The sequence below is a fragment of the Rhopalosiphum padi genome, chromosome 2, assembly GCF_020882245.1.
Source record: "Rhopalosiphum padi isolate XX-2018 chromosome 2, ASM2088224v1, whole genome shotgun sequence".
In the NCBI taxonomy this organism is placed as follows: Eukaryota; Metazoa; Arthropoda; class Insecta; order Hemiptera; family Aphididae; genus Rhopalosiphum; species Rhopalosiphum padi.
Window position 1 is genome coordinate 26,490,838 of NC_083598.1, and position 13,132 is coordinate 26,503,969.

General features: G+C 27.7%; 1 protein-coding gene across 1 annotated transcript; it reads right to left on the bottom strand.

The window, feature by feature from the left end:
• Nucleotides 1-6,918: 6,918 nt before the first annotated feature.
• Nucleotides 6,919-12,169, bottom strand: LOC132920927 (splicing factor U2AF 50 kDa subunit-like). The gene is made up of 11 exons (XM_060983669.1): nucleotides 11,939-12,169; nucleotides 11,606-11,848; nucleotides 9,995-10,122; nucleotides 9,806-9,922; nucleotides 9,576-9,738; nucleotides 9,457-9,498; nucleotides 9,340-9,395; nucleotides 7,803-7,925; nucleotides 7,574-7,729; nucleotides 7,342-7,506; nucleotides 6,919-7,277 (listed from the first exon to the last, which is right to left on the bottom strand). The coding sequence occupies exons 1-11, from the start codon at nucleotides 11,952-11,954 to the stop codon at nucleotides 7,146-7,148; spliced, it is 1,341 nt and encodes a 446-aa protein (XP_060839652.1). The 5' UTR covers nucleotides 11,955-12,169; the 3' UTR covers nucleotides 6,919-7,145.
• Between the last annotated feature and the right edge of the window lie 963 nt (nucleotides 12,170-13,132).

Genomic DNA, 13,132 nt, shown 5'->3' on the forward strand with positions numbered 1-13,132 from the left:
AGCATTTGACGCGAACGTGGTCGCGGTCGTCGGTGCCCGTCTATATATCGATTCCTTTGTTGCAATAAGAGCCACGCGCTAAAATAAAAGCTATAATGACGTACCGTGTTGAATTGTTGACCCCCCCCCCCACCGCCACCACCACTACCACCACCGACACGGTTCGTGACGCCTTTTAGCCTTTACTCCAGTGGCGTAGTTAAGAATGTGTCCCGATGAAAGGGATAAACCCTTAGTCGGCGGGCGATGCCTTCAGCCCGACCCTTTCATCGGGAAAAAACTTAATATCACATACCTAAATGATCTACAAAAAATAATATGAACTCGGTTACTGGCTGTTGACGATACTTCCTTTTGCATAACTCCCATTTATATAATATGATTAACTATCATATATATAATAATAAAAAAAACTATGGTTATTTCACTAAATAAAATAATCATAAACGCACCTAGTGTGCATGTCATCGTCCTCTGTCTTATTGTTATAGTATGATTAATATGGTTGTATTTTAACTTCTATGAAAAAATTGTCGCAACGGTTTCAAAATTGAAGAATATAATATTTGAATGCAAATTTTAAATAAGTACTTGTATACCATAAAATACAATATAATATAGATAGTATACATACAAAAATCCATATAGATTAACATTAAAATAATTTAAGTTTATTCGATAGGCTATAATAATGTACTATGATAACAAATATATACTCGTGTTTGACTTCTGCCTAACAGTACCTACTCGACTAATATATGTTTATTTAACAGGTTTTTTTTTTCATCTAATTTTATTATATTACCTAATATTAGATAATATCCCCAACATATAAAATTACTGTTTAAATAAGCGACTATTATAATATAAAATACAAATAAACAGGAGTATACGTGTATTATTTGAGACGTTAGAGTAACATAAAACGGATTTATACGATAAAAGTCAATATTTGAATCTATAGTAGTTCATAAGCAGCTACAACACATATTTTAAATAAAAACCAAAAATACAAAGGTTTTTTTGTAAAGTACGCGTAATAGAGCGTTTTATTTTATTCAAATTCAAATTTAATCGAATTTTAAATATTTAAAAATCTGAACAAATAAAATTAAGAATTTCTCACAAATAATTCACACAACAGATACATACTACCTATTATATAATCGTATTTTTTCAATGTACCCACTTACGTGTTAACACGATGAAAAATATTTTAATCTTACTATAGGTACTTCAGTCGAAATCGAAATCTTCAGATTTCGTACTTCAGAATGCAGTGGGAAAAATTTGAAAACCTCTGAATGATTAAGTATACCCGCACGTTACTGTTGTTGATTTGTAATGTGCATATAATATAATAATGAACGATAACTGCAGATAAGCCCATACTGTACATAATAAGAGTATAAAACGCGTAAGTATACAGTAAATAACAACAGTGAATGCAACGCGGATACATGTAAAGGAATTGTCAAGTCGACAGCAAACTGCCGAGAATAAAATATATTCGTGATGACGAACAATAGCAGGAAATATCAACCGACTCATCTGCAGTATTATATACGATTTTCTCGCTTAAGCTATATAGTATAGACGAACAAAAGAACAATATTCGTAGGCGATATAAAACACGTCATCAAATAATAATAGATGCACGTGTACATGTATAATATACGAATAATACGTATAATATATTTGATTTTGATTTTTCATGTTTTCCGTGATTGATTATTACCTGTTATATACCTAACCTTATTGTTATATAATAATATATAATTATATAAATGTTTATTTAAGATAAACCGACCGTTTTTTTTTTAAAGTCTGATACAAGTTAAGTATTATTGTGGGTACAATATATTGCAATAACTGCGTGCAAGAATTGTGTGTGACTTTTCTCGTATCACTGCGTACCATGCAATTTTAGATCTTCAAATTCAAAGGCAGTGGTGGGACTCTCCTGAGCACGACACAAATTTCGAAAACTGAGCCCGTTTTTAGGTAACGCGACATTTACAATCATTCGCATTCGACACAGTGCAACTCTTGTAAGGGTTTTAAAAATATTTTTAGACGCCTAACACTATATGCTTCCGTCGGGGCCCTCTCCAAATCTCCATCCGTAGACTCGTAACTCATAAATCGTAAATAATAACTTAAAGACAATCGTGATCATGATTTAGACGTGCTTTATAATACGTCGGCTGTATATGCAGTGCGTATATCATGTAATTTTTAAAACATTACGTATTTACATGAAGCAATGAGGGAAAACAAACATCAATGATATAACTATGGTTACGGCGAACCATATTGTCAATGTTATGCGTTCCTAAGTTGTCTACTGTAGTCTATAATATTATGTTTTATTACATCCCGTACCCGCTTGTCGCTCGATGAATAGCTATTATACCGTGTTGTATATTATATTATAATATGTGTATACCATTGTACATGTATTTATACGAACTGTACTCGTCACTATAATTTTGAAAGTTGCCTGTCGAGTTTTCCCTAAGTTTAAAATTAGGTTTATAGCATTTTGAAAATGTATTTAATTCGCGGGTACCTAGTTACTAGGTTAGGATTTCCGGACACAAATTATTATATCTACCCATAACGCAAAGTTTTTGATGGTTTTCGGCCTTTTCTTTAGAACGATATTGAATCTCGTACGAAACTAAACTGACTACTAAAAATAATTTAACCAACATTTAAACCAACTGAAAATCGATGATTAACTATTAAGTTAATATTAAGTATTATTAAGTATTAATGACATGTGAGTACCGACTTTAACAGTCATGAACCATACTAGATTATACCATATTATGGTAATTGTGCATACAATATTGCAGACTTTTAAATGCGTTGTATTTAATGTACAAGATATATTATTATTTGTTTTCTTATAAGTTAGTTAATAATTCGTAGTTTTGTACAAACTTCGTTGATATAATAATTAGACTGTATTTTTTAACTTTGTTTTTAAAATTCCGAATTAGAGTACCTAGGTGACATACGACTGTGTCATCATACAAAATATGTCAAATATACGATGACAGATTTAATTAATTATTTAGGCAGACAGAAGCTCACGTCGCTAAAACTATAACCCTGTAGATCAGAGAGTTCTAAACCATTAGTTAAATAATAAAAAATATAACTATGTGCCGAGTGGCCAAGTGTATAAATACTGCGAACATGCGATGATCGCTTGAATGATTCAATACTGATTATAGACTACACGATCTCGAGAGCCCTCCGAAGATTAGGAGAAAAGTAATAGCATTAATTTAACATTTTTATTTTGTAGGTAAATATATTTTCCAGCACTAACAAGTTAATAAGTGCGAGGAATTATCCCCCCAAAACTTAATTTAATTATTCAAGTTTTAGCCATCATAATTTATTATATTACAGTATATTATTTTGTTCTTACGTTATTTCTTATTTCTATATCGTTGAATTCAAATTTAACACGCCCATCACAGTGATCCACTCAACACGTCTGTACAGCAGAGCGGTATCCACTTGCTCACTGTATTTTTACTCTTGTTGAATGTCTGTTGTTTTGCGGACACGAGTGTCTAATGGATAAATTTTATAAATTTTCCAACTTTTTAAAATATATATATTTTTTATTTAACCTATAGGTATAAAAACTTACTTGAATTGTGAGTAGAATTTTTCCATTCTCTTACTGCTGTGGTAACCACAGATTAGACCATTTTCCGTGTATCTAATATATTAAGTAATAATTGACTAGTTTTTTCTTTTTGTTGTTGAATCAAGATAACACGGCGTCCTGAATAGGCTATTTAGCTACACCACTGTATTGAGTCCGTTTTTTCGATATCACACGACTACAACACGAACATTTCTTATAACTACATTACGTTACAAGTTGTAAGTGTTATAACAATAAAAAATAATTAAATGTAAAGTATTAATAATCATACAAATTACCACATTGTTTACAACAATATTCTATAATATAATACATATATATATATATACTAAAATACCGATCACAAAACAAAAAATATGTTAAAAAAGATAATAATAATATAGTATTATAAGACTAATACAGTCGAATTCTAGTTAGCGTACAACGGAGCACTTTAAATACAAGAATATTATTGAAACTTTTATATTTTTTCCATGTATAAAACACATTATTTTTTAATAAGCCCGAACTTAAAAACAACAGTTTGTGGGCCAACAATTAAACATTTTTTTTAAATATATGTGTATTTAAATACTTTTACATTCAAGCATTAATTAAAAAGGTATAACTTATAAATACTTATAAATTAAAAACAAGTTATTAGTATTAGTTAAAATTAATCCGCAAATGCACGGTACTACCACGAATCGAGATATTTATATTTTATCAATTTTATTTTTTACAAGATCTTTTGGATGGGGTAAGGATGGCTGTAAAGGTGCTAGCACTTAATTTCACTAATGAACTACTATCGACTTTTTCCAAAGAAATACAGTTGTGAGATTGATTTAAAAATTACAACTAAAACAATATACACGAGAGATAAAATAGGGTTCACAGTAACACCCTATCAATACCAGACAGAATAGAAGAAGCTCTCAACGAAGACAATTCTACATTTATCTTATACTTTTTTTTACAAAAATCAATATTATAAACAACCTCTAACCAATTTGTATAATATCTGTAAATATCCTCATGTTAAAATTTGTACTCTTTAATTTTATTCACTTATCAGTGGCGTGTTTACAGGGTAGGCCGACTAAGCCCGGGCCTACCCAATTTTTATTTGACTGTTTGGTTTTTTTTTTATCAAAAATAAAAATATTACTTACTAATAATAAAAGTAATATTTATTTTCGAATATTATTATCATACCTATATCCCACGTGATAGGACAAATCTTCCCTAGTATTTATGAACACACTTACACACTACAGAACAAAACTTGCCTACCCAATTATTTTGTGCTGGACATGTCACTGCACTAATGTAACATACAATGCAACATGTACACAAGGCTAATAACCTCAGATATTGAAGCCTCTTTTCTTTTCAATAAAAATAAAAAGAACGACAGAACACGTACAATCAGAAATATTAAAAAATAACGTAACTAAATTGATTTAAATTCAAATTTATCAATAATATGCTCGTTATAGTCTAAAATTCAAAAATTATAAGGATGCCTCGATACTGTTAAATTATAACGACCTATTGCAGTTAAAAATTTAAAATGGCTATTTTTTGGATCATCGAAAAAAAATAAACCATAAAACCACCAGTAATACGTACATCAAAATTAACTAAATCTCGTCATATAATATCTATATGATATTTGCAAGGCTGGGCATTAACGAGTTAATAAGTTAAAAGTTAAGTTAATTTTAACTTATTTGCTTAACTAGTTACGTTTGGATTTTCATTAACTTAACTATTAACTTACTAAATTTATTTTTTAATTAACGTAAAATTAACGAATTTATTTTTTATTTTAAGAAATAAGTTAATTTTTTTTTTTTTACATTTTCTATTTTTTAGTCGTTTTCATGTCAAAATTTTTTTTTTTTATTATGAATTTATTAGTTAAAAATGTTATTTTTCCAATCACTCTGTACTCTAAAGGAATTAGAAAATATGAAAATATAGAAATACTGTATGTTGTATGAAGTATTAGCATTATAGTCTATAATTTAGTTGTGTGTTGATAAGAAATAAAGTACGCTAACGAATAAAAAAAATAACTTTTTTTTAACTTCATAAAAAGTTTAAAAAAATGTGTATTAACTTTTAACTTAACTGAGTTAATCAAAAATTGTATTAACTTTTAACTTTTTCTCATTGATGCATATTAACTTAACTTAGCTGAGTTAAAAAAAATCATTAACTTGCCCAGCCTTGGATATTTGTACCAATTGTGTGTAAAATGAAAACAAGCGTGATATTTAAAAATAATTTTTTTTTATTTATTAATTATAATTACAATAATATAATACATAAGAAAAATATTTATAAACATTTTTTTTGTTTTTTTTTGTTTTCTAATGTCAATAAACGTATATACTATATTATAACTTATAACTTATATAAGTTAATAGTGTATTATTAAGCAATGAACCGCTATCTTTTCTGCAACAGCAACACCTATATCAGTCTCGATCTAAACTTATATTATTTACAATTTTGGTATTGCTTTTAATAGTTTCTACGTATTCAGATGTTCTCTATCACAAATTGTTTACCCACGTCCAATACTCCCATAAGACAACTGGCAAACAAGACATTCGTCTTTTGATATTGGAAAAAACTTATTATATTCGATGTACTTGCTTTACTTTTGAAAAATGTTTTGTCATAAACCAAACGAAATTGTTGCCTCATCTATGGTAGGTTTGCTCACACTAATTTTATTTCGGTGATGAAGTTAGGTTGATTTTTGTTTACATCCCAATTATTCCCATTTCCCGTGCGAGTTATGTCTTTTCGTGTAATCTGTGGTAGGTAAAACTGTATTCTTGACGTCCGCGTCAATCATTCTTGTATCCTCGTAATATTATATATACTTCGTCAAACGGGATTAAAAATTATTAAATAAAGATAAAAGAATCGTTGGTTGCACATTAACAACGCACACATGCATTATGAATGCTTTACTATACGAAAACTATATCGATCATATTATTGTCATACCGTTAACAGTGATACGAAAAGAATGTACGTACGAGTATACTATTATTCTCAATCAAGAGTATTACACATTTACAATATTTACACTAACAACAGGAATGTCCGAAACGCCATTAATGAAAACGAATGAACGTACAACAAAGCAACGGTCCATTACTCGCTTGTTAAGTAGTCAGGTAGCCCAATGTTGCAAACTACCACTTATTAAAAAACTGCAATTATATTTGTATTTATTATTTATTATCTATTTTGGACAAGTACAGTTTTATATCTAAATTATAAAATAAAATAAATACAATCAAGTAAGTTTCGAACACATAGCAAAATAAGATCTGCTATTAATGTAACTAGTTTAAAAATAATAATTCAGTATTAAGGATGTTCTATAACATAAAAAATGCATTAAAATTCAAATATTATCAGTATTAAGTTAGATTTATAATTATTAAAATTCTCTTCTATGATATTTGTCTGGTTCCATGAAAGAGGTAACCACAACTCTGTTGTTGAACTTTCTGCCAGCCAAAGCTTGTTGTGCTTTTTGACAGTCAGGAATTGTATTAAATTCTATAAACACCTGGAAGACAACATTTTTTAGTTATATTATATTTTATTAAATCAATTTTATTTTAAAGTAATACTTTTCCGCATCCAGGCACATCAATTCCTTCAATAGGTCGTGGAATTTCTAGTGACCGGACAACTCCATATTTATTACACTCTTCACGAATATCTTCCAGAATATCTTCATATTCCTCTTCATCTTTAAGTTCGTCAGGAGTTACCATATTCAATAAACATAAAACCTGTAAATAATTATAAATATTTTCAAAATTAAAATTTATTTTTTACATTTTTAAACAAAAAAATTACCTCTGTAGGAGGTCCAGCAGTTCCAACAACTGTAAGTCCAGGAACTTGAATTGTGACAGGTACTTGTCCAAGACCAGGATTCTTAGCTCCAATACTGGCTCTTTGCACAATTAATTTCTTTTCTCCTAGTTGCATACCATTCAAACCAGCAATGGCCTAAATTTACAAAAGTTCTGTAATAATTTTTGTTACAAATGGTACTATTTGAATATTAAGTTAAGTATTTTACCTGATCAGTCATCACAACATCAGCATATTCACAGAATGCATAACCTTTACTTAAACCAGTAGCAGCATCCTTGACCAAATTGAATGCTTTTAACTGACCAAATGAAGTAAGTAGCTCTTTCACCTATCATCGTGCACATAATTAATTTCAAACCTATATTATGTTGGATACTAATTAACCTTTAGTAGTATTTGTTTAGGGCTCACATACAGTTATTGACTTAATTAAGAAAACCGTATTAAATTATCTGTATGCAATTTAATAATAAAAGGAACGATTTATTTAAAAATTAAAAAGAATAAAATATTAGAAATGTTATATATTTTTCAACACTTATACATCCCAAATATCCAAGTATAATTTATGATAAACCAAAAGTAAATTTAAACAGTTTACCTATAAAACACTGAACTTACAAAGTATAATACAATTTTAGTTTTATATTTTTTTAATTTACCTGTTTTACAACCGTTCTTTATGCTTTATCATAAAATTATATATATTATATTATATATTAATAAAGCAGACTTAATACTAAATATTATTTAAGGTAAACACTTTTTAACTAATTTGGTTTATATAAATATTTCAAATTTATTATACATCTGAATAGTTCATAAAACAGTATGTTTAATCAGTGGTATTATTTACTCTTTATCATTTACAAAGTACAAATGCATTAAATACATTTTATTATTATCAAAAATCCATCAATCACAGTTTCAGAATTTATAGATACTAAAAACTAATTTTACTTTATTCACTTTTAAATATTTTTATTTGAAATTTAATTCCCCATAAATTTTTCATAAAAATTAATTATTTAGGTATTATTTAATATTTAATATTATTTGAAGTTATTAACTAGTTATTTAGGATATATATCAATTACTTAATAGTACATAAAGAAAGTTTTGATTTATTCTTGTTAGGCATTTATAATATTCAAGAAAACATATAGAACGGTTTAGTTCCTATGAAACATAAACAATAATTACCAATGTAATATTCCGAAACACCACTTGCCTGTATGTCGATTTGGACAAGGCGACTGAGGAAGCAGTTGTATCAGAGTTTCATTTTCAACCAAGTACCCTAGCTAGGGGCAAGGGGTATAGCAGAGGAACAATTATTAGCTTTAGACTGTTTCATTGAAATTTCTAAATTTTTTTTTTTTTACACATTTTACTTACATTTTTTTCAGACAGAAAGAAAAGTAAATGTATCGCAAGCATAATGAAAAGTCAATAAAAGACTGGCAAGGAGAATCCATGTTCTTACGGCAACCCTAAATATATACCCCAGGTCCCTGTAAATCTAAACTGCTATATTTTAATACACAAAACAAGAACATATTTTCTGAAAAAAAACAAAAATAAAACCTGAAATTTATGTGCTGAAAATTAAAAAAAAAAATTAGCACTATTTTTGCTTCTTCTCGTTCCATGTTTTGGTATTGACCTAATGTACCTCTGCTAATCGTGGACTTTAATGCTAAAAATAAAGGACTGGATATTTTAATACTCAAATAAATTACCTGTTCATCATTAAGGTATGCTGGTAATCCTCCAATAAATATTTTGTGTGGGGAATCTACAAAACATAATTATTAATGAGTAAAAATATTAATTTATATACTAGGTATAATACAAACCTGGAACTGTTCCAAGACCAAATGAACTGGAATCATATTTCACTATAACAAATTAAATTACAATAAAAATTAAATTAAAATTAAAAATTTGATCCTTAAAAAAATAAATGTTTCCATACTCATATCTAATGTCATCCCAGAATTATAATTTGTCACCGGATTACTCTCAGTCATTCCAGGTGTTGGCTGATAATCATGAGGACGTCTTATTTTTAAGCTTTGACCTTTGAAATTAATACCATCAAAAGCCATTGCTTGAGTAGTTTCATCAATAGATCTAAACTATATTTGAATAGAATTTAAATTTATGTTCAATTTTATAGTAGCATTAAATATTATATGTACATACCTCCAAAAAGGCAAAATTTTTATCTAAATTAATTTGACATGCAAGCACAGGATTACCAGCAGCTTGAGCTAATCCAGACAAATGCATCTGCTGATTAAAGAACTCCATCATTTCATCCTAAAAGACATATTAAAAGTATGTTAACTTGTAGTAATTATAATAATAATTAATAAGTAATAACAATAATACCTCAGTTACACCAAATGGTATGTTTCCAACATATAATCTTCTTGCTTGGCGTGTAATAGTAGATCCAACAACAGGAACAGCTGTTTGAGGGGTATCTGGCATTGTATTCGCCGGAATTTGTCCAGCAGCTAAACAAAAATAAACTCAAATAATTAAAATTTAAATATTTAACTAAACATTCAAAATTTCAAAATAATAAAAACCACTCTAACCTATTGTGCAGAGTTATTATTAGAACAGTTAATATTCTCAATGAAGGTATAATACATACCATTATAAATTATATTTAATCTATTAATTTAAATGAATTTGCTTCTTACAACTGTTAATAATTAATATAATTGAGATTTATACGTTTATATTTGGTCTATTACATTACGCAACAAATTTAATAAACTTTATCTCACAAATTAATGTATTGTGCATATAAATACAATCTATTTGTTCAGAGACTATGATTATTTTATGTATACTCTCAAAACTTGCATAAAAACTAGTCTTGAATCAGTAGGTACTAGGTAATATTGTTATGAGGTTATTAGATGCATTTCAAATTGCAAACTTGTGTACAACTAATTAAATACACAATTTATAAAATATTATAACTTGTAAAATTAAACCCTACATAACTTTAAATTCTTTAACATTAAATCTAATATTTTAATCTCAGTGAGTAGTACCGTGATAATTTGTTTATACATTTTATAAAATAGAACTTGGTATAACATTAGTACTACTGTAAAACAATATTAAGCATATTTCAACATAACATGTCATATCTATTTGTCACATAAAAATTATAGCATAAATTGTCCTTTACATTTTTCATTTGGTGACCAACTGTTTAAATAAGGTAGCCGTAGGTACCATATATTATATAAAGCTCGTTATTTAATGTCATAAGAAATTTATTTTATAATACTTAAATAATGGTTCAAAACTCTATTATATTGAAAAAAATGTTATTTTAGGAAAACTATTTTTTTTTAAAACAGTAACGGTTACTGAGGACCATGATAAATAGGTTGGGTTATATCTCTATATATTATTTGAAAACTATTAATACTAAAAAAAATTTTTTTTTTTTTATTATATACTTTGAAATTAATATACTAATTTTAATAATTTTATTTGAAAATACAATTTTATAATTTGAAAAAATGAAAAATGAATGAATGGTTGTACCTGTGAGATAACTGCATAATATAATATACATAATAAATACATGGTTTCTTGATTACAAAACATAAAAATAGGTTAGGTATAATATTGAAATATTATAATTGAATTTTTACCTTGCTGTTAATGTTTTAAATAAGGTATTAAATTTATGTGAGTACTTACTGCATTTTGATTTAAAATATCCTAAAATATAGAAAAGATTTCCACAAAAAATAGTTTTAAAAATAATATAAATAATTAAATTTTTTTTGCAATGCTAAAAAACATCAATTTGATGACAATAAATTTAATAGACAGTAAGGACATCTAATTACAAAAAGGTATTTATTTAAGTAATATTCTCAATTCTCACTAACAATAAGCCACTTCTATAGCATACAATTTTTTTACCTATGTAATCTGCAAATTTAATTAAAAATTATAAATTACCTTGCATAGCTTTATATTGAAGAGGAGCAATATGTTCAAAACCTGGTGGTGGAACATCCCAATAGAGAGATGGCTTTCTTCGTCTAGACTTATTTTTAGGAGACTTAGATCTACTACGTTTACGACCTTCCCGACTCCTTGATCGATGTCTACGATGACGTTCACGATCCCTAGATCGTGAACGTCGCCGTCTTTCACCACGTTCTCTATCACGATCTCCTCGGTCCCTGTCACGTTCTCTTTCTAAGATACAAAAACAAAATGGCATTACAATACAATAAATTACATTAAACATATTTAACTCATCACATATTATAATCATTCAAGTACTACCTTTGTCTTCGCCCATTTTACTGCTTGTGCCTTGTAGTAATATTAAATACTGCGGCAACAACTACTTTGGATTTACAATCCAACAATTAAAGTTTAAAACAAAATGAAAAATACAAATAGATAAATAATTCCGAATAGTCGGTAAATAATAAATATAAACTGTAAGACAAAACTAGTAACTAAAAAGTACTGAAGTCTGAAGATTGTTTATAGTTTTATCATATCTAATATCTTTATAGCACGTACTCACTTGTCTTGTCTACTACAATGTATAATTCAGTGGGCCAGTGAGTTCACAAATCATGCACATTTGAAACACTGGTAGTAGTCTAACCTTAAAATCTTTCCTCTGTTCAGTTTTTAATGCCTTCATTTTCCCTCTATATTTTTAAAAAACATTTTTTTTTCTTGTCCTATGTGGCAATGTTAATTTTGTTATATAACTTACTAGCTGACCCGTCACGACTTCGCCCGTGATTGGTTATTTATTTTGCAATAATATTAATCATATCAAACATAATACAATTTGACGAACAAAAATGAAAAAGGTCAGGTAAACCCGCGTTTAGTGTTAAACCCGCGGGCCGCCGTGTCGCACAATACATGTATATAATATAGGTACAATTGTTTTTAAATTTTTATGAACTTTATACTTTTTTTTTATTGACAAAAGTGGTACTAAAACCTTCAGCAGAATGTCGGGTTAGCGCGGTCGTTGAAAAACCCTTACAATTTTATATAATAGTATAGATAGATAAAGAAAAAAGTAAAACAAATATTAATAATAATTAATCTTCAAATATCTTTCTATAAATTATTATTTAGACATGTATTATTAATATCGATCAGTGTCTCTTTGATAGTTTGATACAGTGAAAAATACTATTATAATAGTAAAAAATAATAATAAGTAATGTAATAGGTATATTTAAAACAAACTGAGAAAAAATATAATTATTAAAAAAAATGGCAAAATAATCATACAATTTTGTAAAAAGTCTTTGATTTGTTATTGTATTATTATCCCTAAACATATTTTTAAGTTATATAATATTTGGTTTATAAACATTTATTTTTTATTATTATTATTATCATTTTTACTTTTATTTTATTACTTTCAGAAAACGATTTTAACCCATCGTTGGTCTCGCTATGAGCATTTCGCATTTTCGCTCACGCAATTGTCATTTTAAG

Bases quoted from the DNA above. Each gene is read 5' to 3' on its own strand.
- LOC132920927 (XM_060983669.1), bottom strand. The intron at 9,739-9,805 runs GTATGTACATAT...ATTCAAATATAG, and splicing joins AAAATTTTGCCTTTTTGGAG to TTTAGATCTATTGATGAAAC. The intron at 9,396-9,456 runs GTTTGTATTATA...TATGTTTTGTAG, and splicing joins TGGTCTTGGAACAGTTCCAG to ATTCCCCACACAAAATATTT.